At 41.2% G+C, this 27,583-nt stretch overlaps 1 protein-coding gene across 5 annotated transcripts in view; it reads left to right on the top strand.

Annotated features, from left to right (window-relative positions):
* The first annotated feature begins 5,235 nt into the window (after positions 1-5,235).
* SLAIN1 (SLAIN family member 1) overlaps positions 5,236-27,583 on the top strand; it is a 55,728-nt gene continuing 33,380 nt past the window's right edge. Inside the window, exons 1-2 of one of the 5 annotated variants that reach the window (XM_086328598.1) lie at positions 5,236-5,377; positions 23,717-23,856. In XM_086328598.1, the coding sequence (XP_086184724.1) occupies positions 23,814-23,856 (43 nt within the window). In that variant the 5' untranslated portion in view covers positions 5,236-5,377; positions 23,717-23,813. Of the gene's footprint in view, positions 5,378-7,312; positions 9,189-22,229; positions 22,254-23,716; positions 23,857-27,583 lie in introns of those variants that run through there. The other 4 variants (XM_086328595.1, XM_086328596.1, XM_086328600.1 and 1 more) reach the window with 4 other exon arrangements.

Consider the following 27,583-nt stretch of genomic DNA (forward strand, 5'->3'; position numbering starts at 1 on the left):
AGTTTGAGTAAACTCTGGGAGTTGGTGATGGACAGGGAGGCCTGGCATGCTGCAGTCCATGGGGTTGCAAAGAGTCGGACATGACTGAGTGACTGAACTGAACTGAACTGAGTAAAAAATAATAAGAAAGTTTAGATATACATTTAAACTAAAACTATATTTTTAAATTACAAATGAACTCAAGATACAATCACAATGAATTTCTAGCCAGATAACCATAAAAGCAGGAGATTCCAAAATTTAAGGGGGTCAGCCAAAATATTTAAGATAAATCTCAGCCTTCAATTTATTTAGTAGCAGGAAACATTTACTTAAAATTACATTGTAGCGGGCAGTGCCGTGGGCATACCTGGTGGCTCAGATGGTAAAGAATCTGCCTGCAATGATCCCTGGGTCAGGAAGATCCCCTGGAGAAGGAAATGGCAACCCATTCCAGTATTCTTGCCTGAAGAATTCCATGGACAGAGAAGCATGGTGGGCTACAGTCTGTAGGGTTGCAAAGAGTCGACTGAGGGACGGACTTAGCACTTCCACTTTTCACTTCGGACAGTGCTATATACTAAATAGGTCCAGTTCTCTTTTAGGTCACAGGATACTGTTGCCAAAACTCTGGTCACTGGTGCTGATTAGAAACACAGGGACAGAGTTTTGGGTAAGGGAGGAAAGAGTAGCTTTCATTGCTTTGCCAGGCAAAGGGGGGCCACAGTGGCCTAATGCCTTCAAGACTGTGCCCTCCAACACTGGAGAGGGTAGTGGGGAGTTTTATAGTGTTCAAAGAGTGGGGCGTGATCAGCTTGTGGCCAATTCTTGGATTGGTTGGCATCAAGGTGAAGTCTGAAGTGTCATCAACCTTCTGGTTTCACCTAGTCTGGGGTCTATGTTCTTGTGGTCAGCAGTTTTCATCTGGAGGGGGTCTGCTTCCTATAAAAACAGCTCAGGAATGTGTGTCAGACCTTTATCTATATCTTTCAGGGAACTGCGAGTTCAGTGATTCTGCTCTGTGGCAGAATTATAATCTAAATTGTTACTAGTTCCCCCATCCAACAGCTAGTCTTTGTTTCTACACCTTCGCATTTCCCAATCATTAACTACTGAGTCGGCATTTTATTTCAAAAGACAAAGACATAGGGGTTTGTCCATAGTTTCAGTTCCATGACATACTCCTGTTACTTTAAAAGTGTATGTAGCCCTGTGACTTGCTTTGGGCAATGAAATGTGGATAGAAGGAACTTTTGCCACGTTCAGGCAGTAGCTTTCTGAGCTATCATGCGGGTTGTCCAGGTACTTTATTCTTACCTCGGCAATGATGCATGCTAAGTTGCTTCAGCCTTGTCTGACTTTGCAGCCCTATGGATTGCAGCCCGCCAGGCTCCTCTGTCCATGAAATTCTCCAGGCAAGAATGCTGGAGTGGATTGTCATGGCCTTCTCCAGGGGATCTTCCCAGCCCCGGGATTGAACTCGCATCTCTTACATCTCCTGCATTGGCAGGCAAGTTTACCTTTACCTTGGTAAACTAGGTATCCATAGTTTACCACTAGCGCCACCTGGGAAGCCCTTAGCAATGATAGATACCTGAGCAAAGGCGACAGTCTTCTGAGTCGCACTCTAGCTCTCTCCCTGTGTGTCCACATGTGCAAGGCCACGGCATCCTAGAGACAGATTGCTACCATCTCACTTTCAAGTTGGGTTTCCACATTAGACTCTGTGGAAGATATCTGTCTTCAATGAATGAAATTAATTTAGATCTCTCTTCTTTGAAGCTGTGTTTGCAATCTGTTGGTCTCATCACCTACTGAGCCTGATCTTTTAAAATTTTATTGTCTGTTGTTTTCTGTTTCTAGGTTTTCAGTAGCACATGAGAACGTTCAGACACTGTTTTCATAGACTAATAGAAAGTGGTTACAATTACCATTAAATAAAGTCTACAGTCTGAAAACAGAGGCTTTAAACTGGCTACAAAGCTGGAAATCTGTCTAGTAGTTAACCCCTGACCCTCCCCCATCCTATTTGCTATTCTTTAGTTCTCAGAGTAAATATCTCTGAGATATTTTGCATTCTGTTTTGATGAAAGGGATCATATCTTTTAATAAAGAATTTTCTGGGGCTTTCGGGGCAGTCCAGTGGTTAAGAATCCACCCTTCTAATGCAGGGGGCACAAGTTCAATCCCTGGGTCAGGAACTAAGATCCCACGTGCCACGTGCTGTGGACCCCCCACTCCAAAACTGGTTCATAATAAAGTATTTTCTGTTAATTGACACTTCCTTTCTGAAACTAAACAAACAAAAAATATTCCTGAAGATGAGAAGTAAGAACATATTTGTAATCATGATGACAAAGTCCTTCAGTGACATGATTATAACTGTTGCCTCCATGAAGGATTTAGGATGAGTGAAATAGTGAAACACAGATAACCTGGTTATGGGTCTCAATTATTGCATTTTCTTAAAATTCATTATGTGCACTGACCATTGTTAGGCACTCACTGTAGGTTTATTTTGAGTAAACTTGCAGTGACTTCTTTGAGGCTGGCTTATACTGATACTTTCTAGAATGTGATGCTGTGCCAAGAGAACACTGCACTGTTTTCTGTATTGCCTTTTGCTTAGATTCCCATAATGTCCTTGCAGCTATACCAGTAACCTGAAAGAGAACTAAAGGATCCACTATCATAGAAGGACTTCTTGCTCTGCTGTGTCAGACTTTCAAATGATTTCTGACTTTGATTTGTAACACTCCAGTGCGATCACAAATTTTTGCAAAGAAGTTTTTTTTAATAAAAGCTTTGGAAATTATCAAAGAAAAAAAGAGCTCTTTTGAATTAAAGAAAGAAAACTTCCACACTGACTTTTATGATGAGAAATACATTTGAGGAAAACAAGAAATTAGATTGTTCAAAATTCAAACACTTTCAAAAGCTCTAGACATCCAGCGCGCAATGGTAATATAGAGTACCAATTTTTGCCACCAAGACTCAAGTTATACCAGATTCATTTTTCTCTCATAAAGTTAAAAAAATGAAGGAAAAATGAAAAGATGCCTATTTTTCAAGGTTTAAATAACCTTATATGTTTTCTTTCAAAAAGAACAACTTGTTCAAAAGTGTCTGTTTTAGTTTTGAAAGTTTCAGATTTTGAAATGTTTATGAATTTCAAAAAATGACTTTTACATTTTTGAATTTTTAAATACATCCAAAATCATGATGGGATCTGTTCAAACCCAACAAAGGCTGTGACTTGGTTTCTTCTGAGTATTCTTCAGAGCGGTTTTGACATGTGAAGAATCCAAATGCCTAGAAATACAATACAAAGCAGTGATAGTTCATGCTGTTTTGTCATCTGTGCAGAAATAAGCATTGAATGAATAGCCTTTGTACTGTCAGAAGTGTTGTACCAGCACTGGCAACTTTGTTGATTTTGGAAACCTACTGTTTTCTCATCTGTGCTTGGTGACTTTTTAAGTTCCAGTAATATTTGCTTGTTAATGAATCAGACTTTGTTCAAGGCATTCTTGGCTATTGATTTTGCATAAGTCAATAGTTTTTATTGATAAACCATTAAGAACAGAGTATGGTATTCTGCTGGGTTCAATTTAAGACCAGAAAAGACATACTGCAATTAACAAGCTAGGACTGCCTAGCTTTCAATTCCTGGCTCTGCCACTTTGTAGCTGGGTAACTTTGGGTAGGGGCTTCCCAGGTGCCTTAGTGGTAAACAATCTGCCTACTGATGCAGGAGACACAGGAGACAAGGGTTATATCCCTGGATCAGGAAGATGCCCTGGAGGAAGAAATGGCAACCCACTACAATATTCTTGCCTGAAAAATCCCATGGACAGAGAAGCCTGGTGGGCTACAGTTCATGGGGTTGACTGAGCGACTGAGCACACAACTTTGGGTAATTTGTTTGACTTCCTGTGCCTCAGTTTCCTCATTTATAAAACAAGACTAATTATAGAAAGTACTTCAAAGGGCGTTTGATGATTAAATGAGTTAATGCAAGTAAAGGGCTTAGAACCTGTGGCATTTAGTAAGACCCCTAGCTACTATTAAGGTAAATATTTAAAGTTTCATTTTAGTGGGCATGGTAGATGTGTGAGTGATTCATAAAAACAAAACAAATTGACCACAGAGGAAATGATATTGATCAGGAGTTAGAGCTCTGTGCTGTATCCTACTTCTGTTGTTGCTTTGAAATATCCTAGATTCTGTCTGATAAATGAATATCACAATACTTGCCCAATGCCTCGCTTGCTTGATAAGGGAATCAAATGAAATAACATATACTTTCTACATGAAGTCTTCCAAAAATTTTAGCCAAAATTAATTGTTCCTTCTTGGGCACTCCCTAAGCTTTCGACTTGTATTTTTATCATGACACATAACACACTAAGTCTTAATCAATTGTTTATATGCTTCTTTCACCAACTCGATAAGGTCTTGGTGGTGGAGACACTGTCTTACTTTTAAAAGGTTATCTAGCATCGTGACTTGAACATAATAGATACATGATAAGTGTTTATTAAAAAGGGCTTGACAAGGATACCTTGCCAAGTCAACAGAATTATTATTATTACTATTATGGTTATAGTAACTACCATTATATGTAACTTTACAGGGTATAATTACAGGGGTTGTTGGTGTGAATTCTAGTGGTAGAGTTGGGTGGGGTCTGAATGGAGCAACCCATACAGAGATTCATTTACATAAATTCTAGCTTCATATATTTTTGTTTTCTCTCTGTGTTATTGCCTTACTCTAAAATCCACACATTAATGCAGCAAGCATTTTTCTAGCTTTTAATTAGGTCAGACGTGAAATAATTATCATGGAATCTGCAAAAAGCCTTCTAATCCTCCCATGCTGTTACCATATGACAAATGAGGCTTATAGAAGTAACCAATTAGGGTCTTGTCTAAATTTCAGCTAGAACTTGGGTATTTATTTATTTATTCATCTATTCTTTAAAAAGACACTTCAATGGGTTTTTGCTAAGTGCTGGATTTGCTAGACACTGGACAAGGGTAGTGAGGACCGACATTATTCAGGACTGTTTTGCGTGGATAAACAGGAATCTCAATTAAGAGGGGAAAAAGAAATCAAAGACTGTGGTCTTTCTAAATGAACTTGAAAATGGAGCTGGAGATCTTTAATCTTCAGGTGATTTTCTCAGGTGGCACAGTAGTAAAAGAATCCACCTGCTAATGCAGGAGAGGCAAGAGACACGGGTTTGACCCCTGGGTTGGGAAGATCCCCTGGAGGAGAGCATGGGAACCCACTCCAGTATTCTAGCCTGGAAAATTCCATGGATAGAGAAACCTGGCAGGCTACAGTCCAGGGGGTCACAAAGAATTGGACATGATTGAGCACACAACCCTTGGTAACGTATCAGGTGATTTTCTCTCCTTATAGTATTTGGATTTATCAACTTGAATGCAGTGGTCATATTAGGGTATATCCATTGCACTGATGGAAAATCTACATTTAAAACATAAGGGGCTTACTCTTAGTAGAATTTCACTCTAAGACAAAGGCACAAAGAGAACGGTGGTTGGGCCACTAGAAACTGTGCCAAGAATTTTCAAGACTGAATTGGGCAAGTAATCTAACTTCGTTAGCCTATCTGTGAAACTAGGATAATGGACTGTACCTAGATTTACTTGGAGAATCAGATTTACAGACTCAGGAAGAAACTACGCTGTCTTTGCAATTTTGTGGATGAATCAATTTGGTGTCCATAGATACTATTCCAGGTATAGTGAAAAATACAAATCAAAATAAGTTATTTTCTCTCTTGAATTTCACTAGAGTGACCCAGTGACTACAATTCTGGAGTGTAAGGAATGGGGAGCACTGGTGAAATACCTGTTTCTTTATCTGATTTTGAATGTGCGATAGATGGATAATTCTCATCAATTTATGGTGTTTCAAATGTATACTTAAAGTATAAAGTTTTTAATGAGATATGTGCCTTTATTTTCCATATCTTGTTTGTAAATCTCTGCAATCACCCCATGTATTTAATTTAAAACAAAAATATTTTAAAATTGAGAAGCTAGGCATGCAATTTCTTTCAACACACAGAGCTTACAAATTTGCATCAAAATAAAAAAAATCAAGACTGCTTAATTGAAACCTTGACACCATCAACCTCTTTAATTACGTGTTAAAGAGACAGGCATCCTGGAGATAAGCAACTTAAAATCAGTGTGCATTTTGAGTGTTTCTGGGGTGTGTACATATGTAATTCCCAGAAGGGGAAAAAAAAGAGGTGCTTTCATAGAAAAGAAAGAGATGATTTAAAATTTCTCTATTCCTGAATTTCTTCACACTTAAACAGGAAGAGGGCAAATTTTTCTTTTTGGAAGAAGAATGCAGAATAGAAATTTAGGATGGGAACGTTTCATCTCTTTGCGAGGTCTAAATTTCAAGGAATGCTCTCTGGAGACAACAAAGATTTTTTAAAATACTAATTGCTACTTAGAAAACAGTTCTCAGGATTGACTACTGATTGCTTGGATATATTCTATACACCTTACTGAGTATATGGGGGAGGAGCAGGATTTTTTCCTCTCCTTCTCCAGAGTATATAAATTTTGCAGAAAAATGACTCCTTTTCTTTATGTCTTAATTCTGTCTTCGCTCTTCTGCGCCTATTCCCAATTTCTTTTGCTAATGTGGAACCCAGCAGCTCTTTGTTCTCATTGTATCTGTTGTCTCCCTTTGTGTTGCAAGGATACTGCTCTCTGCATCTGCCACTGAGCATGCGGAAAATCCTTCCATAGATTCTTTACTTTAGGACTTTCAGTAGAATTACTCCACTTCTCCAGGTTTTAGTAATAACCAGAATATCTAGACGCTAGACGGAAACTTGGAAAGGTGATGGGTGATACAGGTGGTTCCGGTGGTCTAGCAAGCTGGGACGCTTGGTAGGAAGACTCAGGGAACCAATTACACATATTTATCTGATTTACGGAAGATCTCACCAAACAAGTGAAATGGAGATCACCCTCCCTACACACAGAAGTTGGAGATATAAATGGGCAACTGACAAGACACAAGTGTTTCTGAGCAGGAAGGCACAGAGCTGTATCTGTCATAAAACCAACAGATACAATATGGGAGCAGTTCCAGAGGGATGTGGTACATGGTCACGCAGACTGGTATGGAAAAGTCCCAGAGCTTCACTAGACAGTGTATCATCTAAGGATGAGAGCCAGTTGTGCGGAAGTGTCTTATAATAAAGCCCTCAGACTTTTCTCCGTGTTAAACACCCCCAATTGCTACGTCAATATTAATGGAATGAAACTTGACTCAATTCTTCTGCTTAAGAACCCTTCCCCAACCCCGTTTAAAAGCAGATCTATCAATAATTTCCGGAAGATGGAAGAAAAGGCAGTTCGCAGGAGAGACAGGGGTACCCGGGTCAGAGTTCCTAGGTTTTCTGCTTTTCTTCCCCACCCCCACCCCAGCAAGACCCAAGAGCTTGTAAATTATTTAACAGATGGAACATCATTCAATTTTACTAATGTTTCTCCCACAATGATTTTTTTGTCTGTTTTGTTCACTTGAATGCTTGGCCAACTCTTAAAACGGTATCTGGCGCAGGGTTAGGAGCTCAAAGATCTTTTGTTTAATCAATGTATGATTATATACATGGTATAAAAATACTCTTTTTCGTGTTAAACATTGGTGGTAGTAGAACAGTTCAAATCAGACGACTTTAGAATAAGCTGGACACTTGGCTCTTTACCAACTGGTCACTCTCCCCCTCTTAGTGAGAGGGCGATTTCCTTTCTCCTGGACTCTTCGCTCTCTCACCACTCTGTTTTTGCATTACCAATTAGGGGCTTAACAGCATCATCTCAAAGCCTTTCCGCTCCACGTTTTTACCTTTTGGTACTCAACGTTCCCTGGCCTTTTGGATTTCGATTGGTTTAACCAGCTAGTGGCTAGTAGATGCTGTCGTTCAGCACAAGCGCTCTGGCAAAAGACCAAACCTGCGGGCATTCTCTGTACCCCGCCAAGGCAGGCACCTGCAGCGCCTGCTTTTTTGGAACACCGCCCCTGGTTCTCAAGTCTGCGCAGTTCCCTCGCCGGCCGCGGCTAGAGGAAGTGCCCGTGGCGGGAAAGTGCTGGCCGCGTCCAATCAGGCACCTGGGTTTGGGTAGCGTGGGCGGGGGCGGTGGCCCAAGGACCCCGGCCCGCGCCCCGCCCCTCGCGAGCGCCTCGGGCCCCCACCTCAAAGTCCTGTCCTACACCTCGGCCCCGCCCACCAGGCGCCCGCGCCCCGCCCCGCCCGGGGGCCGCGGCTAAAACCCGGAGCCTTCACTGCGCCCAGGGGACTGGAGGGACGCTCTGAGCATGTGCAGAGCGGCTCGGCGGCGACTGCTTCGGCGGGAGGCTGGGCCCGGGTGCTGATGCGAATCGCCCGCTCGGCCTCCGCCTAGCGTGGTCGGCAGTCCGGGCCGGGGCGGTAGGGAAGGAGCCGTAGCTTCTCCCTGCGGCGCGAGGAGCCGGTGCTTCGGCACGCCCCCACCCCCTCCCCGGGTGTCCGAGGCGCTCTCTGGGCCCACGATGATGGCGGAGCAGGTGAAATGCGCTTCGGCGGGGGGCGGCTCCGGAGCGGGCTCCGGGCAGGTGGTGAACACCGAGCTGGAGGTGAAGAAGCTGAAGGAGCTGGTGCGCATGCTGGAGAAGCAAAACGAGCAGCTGCGTAGCCAGACGGCCACCGCGTCCGCCGCCCCGCACCTGCTGCTCCTGTCGCCGCCGCCGCCGCCCGCCGCGCCGCCGCCCGCCGGGGCCTGTAGCCCCTTGGCCCCGCGGAGCCCTCCGGCCGCCGCCGCCGCCTCGGGGGGCCTGGGGTTGGGGCTGGCCTTGGCTGCGGGGGGCGGCGGCGGCAGCGGCGGCTCTAGCCCCGCTTTCCCGGGGACCTACTGCCTGCCCAGCCCGGCGCCCTCCCTGCTCTGCAGCCTGGCGCAGCCCCCCGAGGCTCCCTTCGTCTACTTCAAGCCTGCGGCGGGCTTCTTCGGCGCGGGCGGCTGCGGCGGCGGCCCGGAGCCCGGGGGCGCGGGGACACCGCCGGGGGCCGCCGCCGCGCCCTCCTCGCCGCCCCCCACGCTGCTGGACGAGGTGGAGCCGCTGGACCTGGAGAGCTTGGCCGCCTGGCGGGACGAGGACGACTACACCTGGTATTGCCGAGCTCCGCTGCGACCCCCGGGGAGGGCGAGGGCTGGGCGGGAGAGTGGGGGGACCACAGCCATCGTCCGTAGACGGGGTGACCAGGCAGATGCTGAGCTGGGCGATAAGCAGAGGCTGTTGAACCAGGGTGGAAACCTATTTTCTCATAGTTCAGGCTGATCCATCAACAGGCTGACCCGTTGTCTGGGGATGAGCTAGCTGGTCCTTTTCATCTTCTTGTTTTGTCTTTGCTGATGATTGGGTACCAAAGCTCCTCGTTAGCGTTAACTGCAAAATCCACGCTGTCTTTTTGTCACTCGGTCCTGCTTTTTTTTCTTCAGTCTTTTGGGGGATGGGTAGGGGTTGGCCTCTATCTGCGCTGTTACTGTTCTGTCCTCCCAAACCAAGACTGGGGGCAGCATTGGCGTGCTGTCCCTACCTCCTTGGTACCCTGAGCCACCTAGTGATGGCTCTCTCTTGAAGAGGTTCGTTCTGTTGATTGTCTTCATTCGCTGCATCTTTGATAGCTTCTCACTTCAGAGACTGACTTGCTTTTCGCAGTGTGCTGAACTCACTGGCTTTCCTATCAGTAAGGGTGATAAGAAAAAAAAAGCTTTTCGGGGAATGGTGTGAGCAGCTTGAAGGCACTCTGTTACCTAGGACCCGAGGAACTTGCTTAAAAAAATAAATTCGTGATTGAAGAAAAGTGAGCTTAGAGAAGCTGCTTTTATTTATTTATTTTTTAGGAACTACAAGTTATCAGAAAACTTGAGGCTGGCAGCCCTTATTCGGTTGAAATCTGTTAGCTCTATTTTCACAGATCAGTGGGTGCCTGGGGGCGGTAGTGGTTGTAGTTCTGATTTCTTTATTTGTAATGGTGCTTGCTCATGGAGTAGTCACTTCATGCCTTTAGGTTGGTTCACGTTGTCCTTGGTCACTAGAGGCAGTGTGATGTGGTCAGATGAGTAGATCCTTCAGATCAGGTGGGACTTAGGTTCAGGCCTGGTGAATGAACAGCATTCACGTCTACTTAGCAGTGGCCTGAAGAATAGTTGTAGTCCTTTTCTCTATAATCTCAGGTCCTCTTCCTGTCTTCAGGCTGGGTTTTCCTCACTTTCTTTGTGTTTCTGTTCCATGATTGCTCAGGAGGGAATGAGAGATGGTTGCTCGGGAGGGAATGAGAGATGGAGAACCTTTTTGGTTCCTTTTTTTCGCACTCTTACGGTGAGAACTGTGACTGTAAGGTTCACTAATTGACTTGATTCTGAGAGTCAAAATACTTGGAGCTCTTTCTATAAATAGGGGTAGTCATCCTCCTGATTACGTTCAGGCAGCTGGGCAGGAGGCACACAGGTTGTAAATATTGAAGCCACTCACTGCTTTCTGGAACTTTAACCATTTCATTTTTGTAAAGTCCAGGCTGTATTGTAACTTCAAATTCAGCCTGAATATGGCACCAGAAAATGCCCTCATGGTGGTTCTTAAGGTAGTTCCTAGTAACTGTAAGCCCTTTCGCCACTTTCAAATTATTTTAGATTGATTTAGTCCCCACTTGGCCTTTTCTGGAGATGTGTGCTTAAATAATAGAAGGAAACTTACTGTATTTTGGATGGGGATCGATCCTGTGCTTTAAAACTGTTAGCATTTTAAAACTTATTATGATATACTTACTATTTTACAAGTGTATTAGATTTACTAGCACATATGTTGTGAATATAATTGTAATATTTTCTTTTATTAAATGGATTTCAACTATATTTTGTTATCCTCCAACTGTTGCTAGTATTTTGATACCTAGGGTTTCCTTTTGTAGTTAAATTTTTGTCAAAACAGCAGTAAAGTAACTTAAAAAATCACCTGCGTAATGAGATTAGCCAATCAGCACTTGAGATGATTTGAAGCAAATCTAACCAGGTTTGAGTTGTAGCAGGATTTACTAATTTCACTCATCAAGTATATAGGTGAATGAATAAATCAGTGCCTTGACACTTTACGGATGTTTCTACAGACCAATGGGACACTGTTTAGAGTATCTTCTTCAGAACAAACCAGGGTTAGAATCCCAAATGGAAAAACAGGGAGGGGTTGTTAATCTTAGTGGGATGGACTTAAATTTTTTTTAAAGTCCCCTGATTTATAGAAAATCATAGCATTTTTATACATTGAGGTTTTTGTATTGCAGTACTTGGTTTATTGCTGAACAAGCAGTCAACGGGATTTACTTTTCAAAACTAAGCCCACTTGTTGATGCTTGAAGAGTTCTCTGATGTTCCTTCATCCCCATAAACCTCATCTCCCACCCTGGTGACGTCATTTGGCTTCCATGATGTGTTTGCAGGAGAGCAGCTTCACTTCCCACCCCTATTTATTAAGAAACACTTAAAGCTGACAAAATATGTACTTGATTATTTTTAAAAAAATTTTAAAATTTTACATATTCATGGTAAAAGACAAAACACAGAAGTGAATATAAAGTCACAAAGGTCTTCCCTTTTGTCCTTAATTTACTACTGTGACTGAGGTAACCTTGTTAACCTTCAAGATAATTATACAAATTAACATGCAAATGTACACATCAGTACTTTTACACTTAGCTTTCATTGTATGTATCTTGCCAGTCTGTCCCCCTGTGCCAACAGTTGGATCATTTTTTCCCTGCAAACTTTAAACTTTTTATTTTGTATTGGATTATAGCCGATTAACATTTTGTGGTAGTTTCAGGTATAGAGTGAAGGGGCTCTGCCAAACATATACAGGGATCCTTTCTCCCCCAAACCCACTTCCTATCCAGGCTGACACATAACATTGAGTAGAGTTCTATGTCTTATACAACAGGCTCTTGTTGGTTATCCATTTTGAATGTAGCAGTGTGTACATGACCTTCCCAAACTCCCTAACTATCCCTTTGTCCCCGCAATCATAAGTTGGTTTTCTAAGTCTATAAGTCTCTTCCTGTTTTGTAAGTTCATTTGTATCTTTTCTTTTTAGATTCGTTATTAAAGTAACACTGTTAAGGAATAAGTTACTGTTAACTTTTATTACCTACAATTTTTCATGCATTTTTATCATGACTTTATCCTAATGGGTTAAACAAATTGATTATTTAGAATAGTACTTCCTGCTTAAATGTCATAGAGAAAGTTCAGGAAAGAAAGTTCGCAAATGTAGGTTAATCATTGAACATTTTAGAAGTTCTTTTATGCAAGGCTACTTCAAATAAAATCTTCGAATATAACTGTTCATCTTCTGTTACAACCTAGGCAAAATTTGGCTCAAGAGAAAACAGTGAATAACAGAATAACATTTGCTTGGTGATAGTTTATTAATCAGTCAGATCTCATAGGCCTTTTTTCCCAAACAAGTTATTTAACCTAAAAGCATCTTCTGATTAAAAAAAATTGGATGTAAGAACGATGTGTTCTGCTTTTTGTTTTGAAGAAAAGCTTTGAAACAAAACAATTGTCTCATTTCTTCAAATTCTTATCTTGGTTGAATTTTAAAGTGTTTAACTTTGCCTCAGTATAGTCTGGTTATTTTAGCACAGTTCTGCTAGAATTAAATGTGTGAAAATTGAGTTGGTGGTTTCAGAATCTTAAGTCCAGTTATTACAATCCTATAGTAAACTTTACATCCTGCTCTGCTGTTGATGCCATCATATTACAAACTTGACAGCCTCAGCTCTCCAGGAGACCACAGACTAGAAAGTATAGCAGAGAAACTGATCATCAGCAGCAAATTAAAAGCTCAAAAGGACTAAAGTCCCAGTTCACGCATGAATGATTTGCTGGTCTGTACAGAAGAATGTTTTAAAGGGCTCTGTCCCAGTGTCACCAGGCTAAAAAGGACCAGGGTCCTTCTTAGGACCAGGAGAGGGAATCAGACTGGTATGAAGTGCCCATGGGAACAGTAAGTCATTAAGTGCATACTGGACCTTTCTCTGACCTATTTCAGTGTTAAGGGACTGAAGCTCCAAGGAGAAATAACTTATGTGAACCTCTTCAGTTATTTACTGAAAGAATTGACTAAAAATCAGGTTATGTGAATTCAAAAGCATTTATACCATTGATTATTTTTTTTTCCTCCAGGCATGGTTGTGACCCATTAGTAGGCTCCAAAGTCCATTTCATGGACTGACCTGTATTATTTTTTAATGAAGTGCAATAGACTATAAAATTAGGATCAGAGTGCCTGTATCTTATAATGCAAACATGGGTTGATTAAACTTATTTCAGTTTTATGTGTATATGTCCTACGTTGAAATAGTAAGTGCACTTGTGCATTATGGCTAAAGTTAGAATTTTCTAACTCCAAGTTTTTCTGTTTTAAAGCAAAATGGATTTGGAAAAACAAGTAGAAGAGCACAGTTCCGTGAGGATAGTGTAGCGCTGGGGCATCTCAGGGCCTGCACACCTCAACCAGAAGACGAGCGTATTCAGACAATGCCAAGATTAAAACATGCCAGCTGATATAAAATATAACCATATAAGGAAGCATTTATTTTAGTGGAGTAGCAATTAGCAGAGTATTGGGGTTTATGTAAAAGGGATGTGGCAGGGATTTTAACTTGCTCAGTTGGGAAGGACAGGGGAAAAGTTCTTAATGATACAAGGGTAAAATGGTGGAAAATACAAATTACGGAAAGTTTAGTGAATGAGATATTCATCCTCCTTGTATACCACCAGGGCCCTGGACAGCTGGCTAAAATCATTGCCAGTTTTGCATCAAAGCTGTTGAACACCTTGTGTTATACATATGGCACAGCTAAATTAGACCACCTAAACTGTTTTGGTTTTTTTTTTTTTATAATTGATTTTCAGTGAAAAGACCAGAGGGTACTTCACTTTCTGACAATGCTAATTGAAAATACGCAGTGTTTTCTCAGAGCAAGGGGAGTTGACTGAAGTCTCTGCTGATGTGCCTTCTTAAATGAATAACTTTGAAAACCCTGCAGGGAGAGGTTGAAATAGAGTTTAGATCTAAATGTGGAGGGAGAGGGAGTGTCTGCTTTAGGACCCTTTAATAACTAAAATTTAGACTTGATGTATCCTTTTAAATAGTTCAGTGGGGGTAGATTTCTGACCGGCTTAACCCTAGCAGGTGCTACTGAATCTAAGCTGACTAAAGATTGATTGATTGTGCTAATCAGCTACCGTGTTTTACCTTTGCTTAATATAAAACTTCTAGTGATTGAAGCCTCTTAAAATGGCTTATCTGAAAATTGACACATTTTCCTTTTCCGTGACAGGTCTGTGATATGCATGTAATTGTTTTGCAGTAACATTTATTTTTGATTATCTGCAAAAAGGTTGTTTTTAGAACCAAACGTTGAGATTAGCCAAGACAATTTTTCTAGACATTCTGAAATACATTTGAAGCATTAAGGGTTATTATGGTAGACTTTGAATATTCCTTTTGGAAGATTTGAAGAGAGGGGAAGGAAAATTAGAGTGTGACGTTTTAAATGATAGCTTTTCTAATATTTGTAGGATCCTCAAGTGTTAGACTAAGGCTTTTTAGATATTCTTGCCAGATTCTAACATACCATCAATGAAACAGTACAAGGTGAAAGAGCAATTGGTAGGAGGTATGTTGTATTAACAGTGGCAAATTAGGATATTGTAAATATTACTGGCATTGTAATGATGAGGTGAACTTTATGACTTCTCAGAAGATAAGAGCCATTTACGAGAAACACAGGTTTTACCTTGCTTATGTAATTTTGGAGACATACTCAGGGAGTTTGTAACCACATGGTCTTCATAACTAATTGCCCTTTACTTCCTTTTAAATCCAGTTCTAGGCCTAGCCAGAGACGTAGTAGGGCTCAAAACTATCCTGGAAACTTTGTTTTAGAGGCTGACTTAAAAATGATCCTTTGTCTTCATTCCATATATTTTCATAGTGCTTCTAAAGTTCTGTCAAAGTAATACAATAAATAGGATGTAAATAATACAAAAAACGCATCTATACAGAGACCTATTACAGAAAGCAACTGTCTGCTACCCCTGAGTCTTCCATACAGATACTGCTGTGTACTCCCTTAGCAGTTTCTTCATTCTTTATTTCTAAGGTCTTTATACCACATGATCTTAAAAAGCTATAGACTTGTTTTAGAAAATAAAGACTAAGCACTCTTCCCTTCATCCGCCGTATGTTCTTCCTTTCTCATAAGAGTTTTCATAGTTTCTTCCCTTAAATCATTCGTTATTACTGTTACTAGCTGAGCCCTGTTAATTGTATGTTACATTGATTTTCTCCAATCTCTTTGTTCTTCCCAAGAGTTAGTAACAGCCTCTCTGTTTTCTTTTCACTTTCTTTAATCCCTTGTTACTAATTATTTTGTCTAAACGTGCTCCTGGAGTCATAAAGTTTCTCAAGAAGGTCAAAAATATTTGATGATACCTTAAATCTGTTTTTAAAAATTTACTTTGTGGTGGCATCCCTTCTAGAACCCTTAATTCCATCACTCCATCCTTTACTGCCGGCTCCTTAGACTAGATGCACAGTGCTCTTGTCATTGGTAACTCCTTCGGTTTCTTGGTAGTATTGATCTCCTGTTTCATAAACCTTTGTCTCAGAATTTCATTTATTCTTGTGGGTGGGGTGCAGTCTCAGTAGCTTTCTGAGGACATGCACGAGAAGGACTTTGAAATCTTGTGTATTTGACAATGTCCGTAATCTGTTCTCATGCAAGATTCATAGTTGGGCTGGCTATAAAAGTCTAAGTCAGTTATTTTTCCTCATGTGTAAGGGCCCTGTTCCATGATTTCAGTTTTTATTGTTTTACAGCTGTTGAAGCGCACTGTGATTTGGACGGTGAATTCTTTGTGACTTTTTCTTTGGTTTTCTTTCTTTACTCCTAAGGCTCTTAAGTGTCATTGTGTACCTTGTATGGGTCTGTCTCCTCACTGGTCGCACTGGGCATTTGTGGGCACCTTCAGTCTAGAACTTGATGGCCTGCCTTCAACTTTGGAAAATTTTTGGCCTTTACAAAACCTTTCTTCACTTTCATGTTGTTTAGAACTTAAAACAGTCAGATGGGCCCTGCCTGGTACAATTTTAATTTTCTTATCCCTCTCCTCCTGTTGTTAATCTTTGTGTTTTGCTCCTGGAAGACTTCCTCAACTGGATCTTTCAAGCTCACTTATTGAATGTTTTGTTTCTTCTATTAACAGTTGAAAAGTTTCATTTGCCAAGAAAGAAGTAACTGCTTCTTTGTAAATATCCTGGTTTTGTCTTGTGAATACAACATTTTTTTCTCAGTTGATGTCAGTTATAATCATCTTGGACTTTTCATCTGTTACCTGCATTGTTTTTCTCTTTAGTTCTTTTTTCCCCTTCTACTTCTAGTCTCATGGTTTTACTTAAAAGGAATATTCCATGTATCTGATGTCTTTTGTTGTCTCTTCATACCCAAAGGTGGTATTGAAATTGATCTGTCAAGGCTCTGTGTGGATGGAGCTCTTTGGCTGACTTTACTAGACATGGGGTAGGTGGTCAGTTGAGGTTTCATTACCACTAGGTCTTCTCTGGGGTTCATCTGGGTCTCCAAACATAAACTTTCTGTACTCCTGGGAGATAGAAGGCAGTCAGCTTTAGGAATGTAAAGGGGAAAACAGGGCAAGTTAGCAAGAAGATTCAGAGAAGGCAATGGCACCCCACTCCAGCACTCTTGCCTGGAAAATCCCATGGATGGAGGAGCCTGGTAGGCTGCAGTCCATGGGGTCGCTAAGAGTCAGACACGACTGAGCGACTTCACTTTCACTTTTCACTTTCCTGCATTGGAGAGGGAAATGGCAACCCACTCCAGTGTTCTTGCCTGGAGAATCCCATGGATGGGGGAGCCTGGTGGGCTGCCGTCTATGGGGTCGCACAGAGTTGGATACGACTGAAGTGACTTAGCAGTAGCAGCAGCAGCAAGAAGATTTTCAGTTAGTCCCTCTGGTTCAGTGAGGTGCTTCCTCTCTCTTTCAGCTAGGTTTGGTGTGCCTGAAGTCAGTTTCTCTGGGTCACCCTTAGCCACATAGTAAGCCTCTGGTCTTAGGCGGTGGTGGAGGAGTGGTGGGACTTGCGTATGCAGTAGAGAAGGTGATCTGAGGTCCCAGTTATTCCTTATGCAGACTTTCAAGTGAATTCTTTGCTTTCAGTCACAGGCTCACCTCCATAGTCTATGAACTGCAGGATAGGGGTGAGACGTAGTAGCAGAAAGCATGAATGGACAACGGAAGATGAAAGAGATAACTCCCTGTACGTGACCATGGCGGAGCGGGTCCCAGAGCAGTCGCAAATGCCTCTGGGACGTGAGTGCTGCTTTTCAATGTGCTGTAAGGCCATGTGGTCAAATGAGAGAACCAGATTACGTGGGCATGGAGAGATTAAGGACGTCTTTCTAAGGGGATCCCCTGCAAGTGAAAAGCAAAACACGCTACCAAAAAAACCCCCAGAATGGTGGGAGTGTGTGAAATCCCTAGGCAGGCTGGTTGGTGGAGGTTTCTAGCGGCAGGAGGAAGGAACAGTTGTCCCGGGAGATGCTGGAGGTGATTTGCAGAGACGCACTTCACATGGGCGCTGAGATAGGTTCGTAAACAAGCCAAGGCTCAGACAGTGCATGAACTTGTGTGTGTATTAAGCAGTGAGGAAATTTTATTAAAAGAAACTGAAATATAAAGAAGTTGCATGGTGACTAGTGTTGTGGCTCATGTCTGTGGGGGCTGTGGCACCTGCCTGATAGATGGCAGCTCCGGGCTCACTGAAGGACAGGATGCAGTCAGCTGCTTATTGTCTTGTGACATTTTTAATAAAGATTCATTACTCTGTAAGTGAACTGTGAAGTGCATATATTTAAAATGTACTATTTTGTATATATTGACGTATGTGTAATCCATAAAGCTATCACCACAGTCAAGATACTGAATATATTCCAGCACTCCAAACTTCCTTGTGGCCCCTTGTATTTCATTCTCTTCTGATCCTGACCACCTCCAACTCAGCCACTGGTCTGTTTTCTGTCAGTCGAGGTTAGTTTGCATTTTCTGCACTTCTTTATCAGTGAAATCACAGAGCATGTCCTTTTTTTGTTTGGTCTGGCTTCTTTAAATCAAGGTATGACAAGTCCCCTCTTTCTGAGAGTGCATTTGTAAGTCCAGCAGTTAGCCTGGGTGCTCAGCTAACACAATCGGCTATATAGTACTGTGCTGTAATAGGTTTATAATACTTTTAACACAAACACAAATAATGTTAATACATAAAAAACAAAAGACACTTTTAAACTTTCAGTAGAGTACCTTAAAGTACAGTAGTACAGTACAGCGGCTCTACCGTTGTTTTGCCTTGCTTCACTCTGTTATTTTCACTTTTGTTTCCATTGTTATTGCTTGTCACTTCTTAGTGGTACCCACTACATCACTGCTGCTTTTCCACTTGCTTACATACATCATGGGTTTAAAGATAGTGTCCTCTATACAGTCCTACGCAGTAAAGTACACAAAAGACCAACCGATTATAGAGGATGCACGCACGTTCACGGACAGCGTATGCCAGTCACGTGAACCATTACAACTTAACGTGATTAGTTGGATACGAATGCATGTTTGCAGCTTTGAAAGTTTGTGATTTGAAGGTTCTGATGTAGGGGACTTTATTTAATTATTTTGAAATTCATGTGTTATATGAATCACTAGTTCATTTCTTTTTATTGTGAGGGTTTTAGATGATAGGGACACAATAATGGTTTGTCTTATCTGTTTATCTTTTTATGAACATTGAGGTTTTCAGTTTGGGGCTATTAAGTCTTTGTGTGGACACACAGCATTTGTGTCTTTCTGGTAAATACTTTATGATTTTTGAGTGGCTGGATCAGAGAGTAGGTGTATGTTAATTTTTAAAAGAAGCTGGCAGAATCTTTTCCAAAGTGGTTGTGCCATTTTATATTTCCACTGGCAGTGTAGCAGAGTTTCGTTTGCACCAGATTGTCACCAAGGCTTGCTATGGCTAGTCTTCTCCTTAGGCATTCTAATAGCTGTGTAGTAGTGTCTCACTGGGGCTCTCATTTTTCCCTAATGAGTAATGGTGAGCATCTTTTCAACATCTGTTTGCCATCCATTGATCTTTGATGAAATGTCTGTTTAAATCTTTTGTTAATTTTTTAAAAACTGGGTTGCTTATTGAGTTTGTAGAATTTCATATGTATTCCCCTTATAAGTTCTTTTATCTGATAAATGATTTGTAAGTGTTTTCTCCCAATCCATGGTTAGTGATTCATTCTCTTAATAGTCTGTTTCAAAGAGCAGAGAGACTTGTTAGTTTTGGTGAAGTCCAGTTTTTGTTTTTTTTTTTCTTTTCTAGATCATGCTTTCAGTCTAAAAAATGTATCTAAGTAATACTTGCCAACCCAAAGACAGCAGGACTTTCATCTATGGTTTCTTCTAAAAGTTTTACAGTTTAGGTTTCACGTTTTTGTGATCTGTTTTGAGTTAACTTTGGATATTGTGTCAAGTATGGATCAAGGCTCACTTTTTGCATGTATTTGTTCCAGCACCGTTCGTTCAAAACACTGCCTCTTGTTCATTGAATTGTCTTTGTAGTTTGTCAAAAATCAGTTTTCCATGTATCTGTATTTCTATTTATGGACCATCTGGTTTTCCATTGATCTATTTATCCTCGTGCCGTCCTATTGATAAATTGTCTTCATTACTGTAGTCTCATGATAAGTCTTAATTAGTTAGCAGTAGCTCTCCGAATTCATTGTCTTGGCTATTCTAGGATCTTTGCACTTACATATGAATTTTAGAATCAGCTTTTACAAAAAGCCTGCTGAGATTTTGATTGGAATTTTGTTAAATGGATCAATTTAGGGCTAAGTGACATCTTCACAATATTTAGTTCTCTGACCCATGGACATGGCCTGTCTATATATGTATCTTTTAAAATTTCTCTCAGAACGATTATTATAGTTTTCAAGGAAAAGGTCTTGGCATCTTTCATCAGATTTATCCTTAGGCATCTTGTGGGTTTTTTTTATGCTATTGTAAATGGAAGTGAAATCTCAAAAATACTGATTGTTAGTAATTTTCTTTTTTTTTAGTTGCTCTTTTCTTTTGTACTTTGATCTGGTGTTCTATACTTCTGCTGCTAAGCTCACTTATTCTAGTGTTTTTTTTGTATATTCTGGGCTTCACTGATAGCTCAGTTGGTAAAGAATCCACCTGCAATGCAGGAGACCCTGGTTCAACTCCTGGGTCAGGAGGATCCCGTGGAGAAGGGATAGGCTACCCACTCCAGTATTCTTGGGCTTTCCTGGTGGTTCAGCTGGTAAAGAATCTGCCTGCAATGCAGGATACCTGGGTTCAATCCCTGGGTTGGTAAGATCCCCTGGAGAAGGGAAAGGCTACCCACTTCAGTATTCTGGCCTGGAGTATTCCGTGGACTGTACGGTCCATGGAGTTGCAAAGAGTTGGACTTGACTAATCAACTTTCACTTCACTGTATTTATTCCTCAGTGTTTTACATAGATGACCATGTCATAAAACAGATAAATTTGTTTCTATCCAAGCCAAATTGTTGCCTGATTGCAGTGGCCAGAACCTGCAGACCTCGTATTGTTCTTGATATTAAGGGGGAAGTGTTCAGCCTTTCACCGTTCAGTTCAGTCCAGTCGCTCAGTCGTGTCCGACTCTGTGCGACCCCATGAATTGCAGTACACCAGGCCTCCCTGTCAATCACCATCTCCCGGAGTTCACTCAGACTCACGTCCATCGAGTTGGTGATGCCATCCAGCCATCTCATCCTCTGTCGTCCCCTTTTCCTCCTGCCCCCAATCCCTCCCAGCATCAGAGTCTTTTCCAATGAGTCAACTCTTTGCATGAGGTGGCCAAAGTACTGGAGTTTCAGCTTTCACCGTTAAGGAGCCTTTTTTGGTGGTCGTTTAGTTTCGAAATCGTGTCTACTCTTGCAACCCCATGGACTTGTAGCCTGCCAGGCTCCTTTGTCCATGGGATTCTCCAGGCAAGAATACTGGAGTGGGTTGCCATTTCCTTCTCCAAGCTTTTTTTGTAGATGTCTTTAATAAGACTGATGATGTTTCCTCCTGTTTCCAATTTACTGAGTTTTTATCAGGAATGGATGTCATATGTTTTTCTTTGTATTTTGAGATTATCATATGGTTTTTCTATTTTAGTATATGTGGTAAGTTACACTGATATTTGAATGTTAAGCCAACCTTTCATTCATGGGATAAATCTCACTTGGTAATGATGTATTCCTTTTACATATGGTTGTACTGAATTCGCTAAAACATTTAGACCTGTTGGTTCTGTGTTCATAAGGGTCTTCAGTTTCCTACCTTGTGATGTCTGTATCTGGTTTGGGTATCAGGTTTCATGGCTGTGCTGGTCTCAGACTGTTAGCATGTGGGGCTCTCTTCTATTATTTTGAAAGAATTTGTGAAGAATTGTTGTTCCTCAAATACTTGGTAGAATTAGATAATGAAATGTTCTGGGCCTTGGCTTTTCTTTGTGGGTAGGTTTTGTTTGTCTTTGTATTATTCTTCTAACATGTGTATTTATTTTTAAAGTGCACATGTTGTAGGAAACATAATTGCGTCTCTTGTGACCCCTTTAAACATGAGGAGAAACTTGCTCGCATGCCCATCAAAGTATTTCCCCTTAGTTTTTATTGCTCCATGTGTCTAGGGCGTGTGCTTAAACTGATCATTGGGCAAATGGGATTAATGGAATTGGCACAGTTGGCTCAGCTCAGCACATCCCTCTCAAGGTAGAGTCTCCAGATGGCAGTATCAGTATTACTTGGGAACTTGTTAGACCTTGAGTTCTTTGATCTCACTCCAGACCTACTGAATCGGGTTGGAGCTGCCTGCAATGATCAGGTGTTAGCAATTTGTGTTTTAACAAATCCTCAGATTTTGATACGTCAAAGATTGAAAACAACTGGCCTAGACTAATGTTTACCTAGGGGTATAGAGAGAGCTTTGTGGTAATAGTTTAGGGGTCTGACAGCAAGGAAGGGTGAAAGGCGAGGATCCACATAGCTTGGTAATCATCTTGCCACAGCAGGCCAAGGTGGGACTCAGGAATAAGAATTCTGAACTAACCAATATACTGTCAATGAAGCCAGGACTGTGGGCCACATTCTAAGGGAAGAATGATATATTAGGAGTACTATTAAATTGATTAAAAGAGGTATTTTGGAACCTTCCTCTCTAACAGGAGTCAGCAAACCGTGTCCCATGGGCATATTGGACCTACTGCCTGGTTTAAAATCTAGCTAATCAGCTTAGATTTTTACATTTTTAAATGATTGGGAAAAATCAAAAGAATACTGTTTTGTGACATGTGAAAATTATGGGGAATTCAGCATTCCGTATCTATAAATAAAGTTTATAGGAACAACAGCCATACTTGTTATTTATCATCTGTGATATTTTGGGGTTGCAGAGGCAGAATTAAGTGGTTACGACAGAGACTGTGGCCCCAAAGCCTATATATTTACTAGCTGGTCCTTTATAGAAAAAAGCTTGCCAACCGTGAACTATAAGGGTAATTTGCTAAATAGTACATTCCGCAACCATCTGGGATAAATTACTCTAATAGGTGGTGGACCAGACTGTAACATAAAAGAGTGAATAACAAAGTATGTTATTTCAGGAATACCACCGCATTGGAATCATGGTAACTTTGCTTGAAAGAGTTTTACTTTAATGAGATTTGTAATTAGAATGCAGCTTTATATAGCAAGGTCAATTACTGGAGCCTGTGATTGTAATTTTCTTTCTTCCTTTTTTTAGTCAACTGCTGGTTAAGCCTGAAGATAAAGCTTTTTGTATTGCCCTATCACTAGAAAATATTCTAAAATGTACCAGGAGAGAAAAATCCATGTTATGACTTGAGTGGCTCTGGGGTGGTTATCCTGACCACTTCTGTGTAATAGTGTGGGTGCTGGAGTGAGCTCTTCCCAAAACAGATTTTGGAAAGCAGTCAGGTTTTAATTGAGATGTAAGGACCTACCAAATTTAGTATAGATCTGAGACAGGGGACATACCTGATATATTTAAGGGTTGAGAGAATCAACACATAGCTGACTTTCATTTGTTTTTAGACTTATTTTTTAAAATGCAAGTCAAATTTGCCTTGTTTGCCACATCATGTTTATATGCGTGACCCCAAGGTCACAGAAAATGCTGTCATCAAAGAGATGAGATGAAAATGTTCATTTCCAGAAATACAAGTGAGCTGGTCAAATCATCATGGTGGCCCCTTTGAGGTCAGTTCAGTAACAAAAGCCCCAGATCTCTGACCCGCTGAGACAATGTTCCGTAGTTTTTTGAAGTCCTCCTTGCCACCAAGCTACAGAAGGTGTCATCTTCTACTCGGGGATGTTTGTCTATTAAAAATAACTTTGGTATTTTGAAATAATTAAATGTTAAGTTATAGAAACTGTTAAATACATGTTGTTTTCTCAAGTAGAAGAGAGGTAATCTCTATATAGCTATATAATCCCTATAATGCAGATTTCTTTTTTTAAGGTTGTACGTTGGCTCTTCAAAGACATTCCCGTCATCAGAGAAATCCCTGAGTCCTTTGCAGTGGTGTAGACATGTCCTAGATAACCCGACTCCGGAGATGGAAGCAGCAAGGCGTTCCCTGTGCTTTAGACTGGAGCAAGGTAACCGCGACCCGTCTACCCACCTCCTCAAACTCCCGCCACTGTCCACTGGGTCTTGTTGCTGGTTTTGGAGTAGACACTGAAACACCTTACCCTGAGGGGCGGGTGTTGCATGCAATTCACTTCACATGTTTACACAAGAGGGTTTCTCAGTGTAGAATATATTTAGTTCTGTGCTTGTTTTCAGTCATGTTTTCAGCTCCTTTTAGTGTTGTAGGAATACATATTTTTCTATTTTTTTTTCTGTTTACAAACATACCACTAAATAAAATGGACCAGTCTTACATTCTCCTCGGATGGTTATAAGATTGTGTGGTTGAATTCCAAGATAGTAAACTGGGGTTCCACTGGGATCTGGGTACAGACCTTTTGAGTTCCCTAAATGTTTACTTGGATGTGTTAACTGGAAGTCCTAACTTTTATAAACTACGAGATAGTCTTCATATTCTATGTAACATTAACTACGGAGCCCAGCATACGTTAAAAAAAAAATCAGGATAGTTGTAGCAGGGAAAGAAAAAGCAAAAGGACTGAGCAGTACTCAGCTCTTGGCTATTTTGATAAAGCAGGCTAGTACTTAAGGCTGTGATTGCTGAGACTTTTGCTTGTTTCCTATGCTCTTGGTATCTGTTTCATTATTGAGGAACACTTTATTCCATGGATCACTCATGTCCAGATCACACTGGAGCTTGAAAACGGGGTTAAGCGTTAATCTTAACCCTCCAGATGAAAGAATCAGAGTAGTTGGGAGTAGGGCCAAGAGAATCTACATTGACAAGGTCACCAGTGCAATTCCTAAGCACGTTGAGGTTTGAGAACATGGCCTATCAAACTCTTGAAGGGTAACAAATGCTTATAAAATGTGGACATGATAAGATAGCTCTTAATTCTCGAGCTCTTAATTCAGACAGTCAGAACATTAAGTTCTTGATGTCTTTCATTGTGTTCTAACTGTGTTTATCTGAGGCAGTGACTCCACTCACTTTTAGGCGTGAGAACAGGGATGGTTAGAGAAGTTTATTAATGAGGACACAGTGGTCTTTGGAAGCAGAGCCAGGGCCTGGGTCTCCCTGACACTGAAGGCTGGTCTTAAGTAGTATTCCATACTGCTTTACTGGCATAGTTAACAGAAAATGGGGGCAGACGTCCGTTTTAAATGTATCACGTTCAGTCATGTCCTATTGTTTGTGACCCCATGAAATGTAGCCCGCTAAGGCTCCTCTGTCCATGGGGTTCTCCAGGCAAGAATACTGGAGTGGGTTGCTGTTTTCTCCTCCAGGGGATCTTTCCAAACCAGGGATTGAACCTGAGTCTCCTGCATTGGCAGGTAGATTCTTTACCACTGAGCCACCTGTGGGGAAGGCCAAATTAGAAATCAGCAAGTTTTACTAGCATTTTAACTAAAACGAAATAAGTGATGTAGTAATGGAAAGTTTGAAGAGTGGAGTAGGAACAAAGGATTTCAGTTCAGTTGCTCAGTCGTGTCCGACTCTTTGTCACCCCATAGACTGCGGCATGCCAGGCTTCCCTGTCCATCACCAACTCTGGGAGCTTACTCAAACTCATGTCCATCGAGTCGGTGATGCCATCCAACCATATCATCCTCTGTCATCCCCTTCTCCTCCTGGCTTCAATGTTTCCCACCATCAGGGTCTTTTCCAGTGAGTCAGTTCTTTGCATCAGGTGGCCAAAGTATTGGAGTTTCAGCTTCAGCATCAGTCCTTCCAGTGAATATTCAGGACTGATTTCCTTTAGTATTGACTGGTTGGATCTCCTTGCAGTCCAAGGGACTCTCAAGACTCTTCTTCAACACCACAGTTCAAAAGCATCAACTCTTCAGTGCTCAGCTTTCTTTATAGTCCAACTCTTATATCCATACACGACTACTGGAAAAACCATAGCTTTGACTAGATGGACCTTTGTTGGCCAAGTAATGTCTCTGCTTTTTAATATGTTGTCTAGGTTGGTCATATCTTTTCTTGCAAGGAGCAAGCGTCTTTTAATTTCATGGCTGCAGTCACCATCTGCAGTGATTTTGGAGAAGAAGAAAATAAAGTCTGTCACTGTTTTCATTGTTTCCCCATCTATTTGAGTGATCATGATCTTAGTTTTCTGAATGTTGAGCTTTAAGCTAGCTTTTTCACTCTTCTCTTTCACTTTCATCAAGAGACTTTTTAGTTCCTCTTCACTTTTTGCTATTAGGGTGGTGTCATCTGCAGATCTGAGGTTATTGATGTTTCTCCCAGAAATCTTGATTCCAGCTTATGCTTCATCCAGCCCAGCATTTCGCATGATGTACTCTGCATATAAGTTAAATAAGCAGAGTGACAGTATATAGCCTTGACGTACTCCTTTCCTGATTTGGAACCAGTCTGTTGTTCCATGCCCAGTTCTAACTGTTGCTTCTTGACCTGCATACCCATTTCTCAGGAGGCAGGTCAGGTGGTCTGGTATTCCCATCTCTTGAAGAATTTTCCACAGTTTGTTGTGATCTACACAGTCAAAGGCTTTGGCATAGTCAGTAAAGCAGAAGTAGATGTTTTTCTGGACCTCTCTTGCTTTTTTGATGATCCGGTGGATGTTGGCAATTTTATCTCTGGTTCCTCTGCCTTTTCTAAATCCAGCTTGAACATCTGGAAGTTCATGGTTCATATACTGTTGAAGCCTGGCTTGGAGAATTTTGAGCATTACTTTGCTACCATGTGAGATGAGTGCAGTTGTGTGGTAGTTTGAACATTCTTTGGCATTGCCTTTCTTTGGGATTGGAATGAAAACTGATCTTTTCCAGTCCTGTAGCCACTGCTGCATTTTCCAAATTTGCTGGCATATTGAGTGTAGCACTTTCACAGCATCATCTTTTAGGATTTGAATTAGCTCAACTGGAATTCCATCACCTCCACTAGCTTTGTTTATAATGATGCTTGACTTCACATTCCAGGATGTTTGGCTCTAGGTGAGTGATCATACCTTCATGATTATCTGGGTGGTGAAGATCTTTTTTGTCTAGTTCTTCTGTGTATTCTTGCCACCTTTTCTTAATATCTTCTGCTTCTGTTAGGTCCATACCATTTCTGTCCTTTATTGAGCCCATCTTTGCATGAAATGTTCCCTTGGTATCTCTAATATGCTTGAAGAGATCTCTAGTCTTTCACATTCTGTTGTTTTCTTCTGTTTCTTTGCATTGATCACTGAGGAAGGCTTTACTATCTCTCCTTGCTATTCTTTGAAATTTGCATTCAAATGGATATCTTTCCTTTTCCCCTTTCTTTCGCTTCTCTTCTTTTCACAGCTATTTGTAAGGCCTCCTCAGACAACCATTTTGGATTTTTGCATTTCTTTTTCTTAGGGTTAAAACTTTGGTGACAGATGCATGTGTAAGATTATGGCCAAGACTCTGCTCTTGATTCTGGTCTCATTTCCCTGAATGGCCCTAAGCAGATCAGCAAACTCCCTGGGCTTTCCTCTTTCAAGGGTTGTATCCTTAAGTTTCCTTATTCCGACACCTCTGATTCAAGGACTTCTTTTGTGTATGTTTTCATCTATGCATTTGGCTCAGTTTCATTTGAAATTAAAATTCAGTTAGAATCCTTTAAGTTCAAGGATCAACAATATGAAAGAGATCAGACAGGAAATATTTTAGACTTTGTGGGCCATCCAATTCTGCCATCCCTAGAAAACAGCTGTATATATAAACATTAGTGGACAAGGCTGTAGACAGAGAATTGAG

The sequence above is a fragment of the Bos grunniens genome, chromosome 12 (genome assembly GCF_055505025.1).
Source record: "Bos grunniens cultivar Pamir isolate PY7600 chromosome 12, Bosgru_T2T1.0, whole genome shotgun sequence".
Lineage (NCBI taxonomy): Eukaryota > Metazoa > Chordata > Mammalia > Artiodactyla > Bovidae > Bos > Bos grunniens.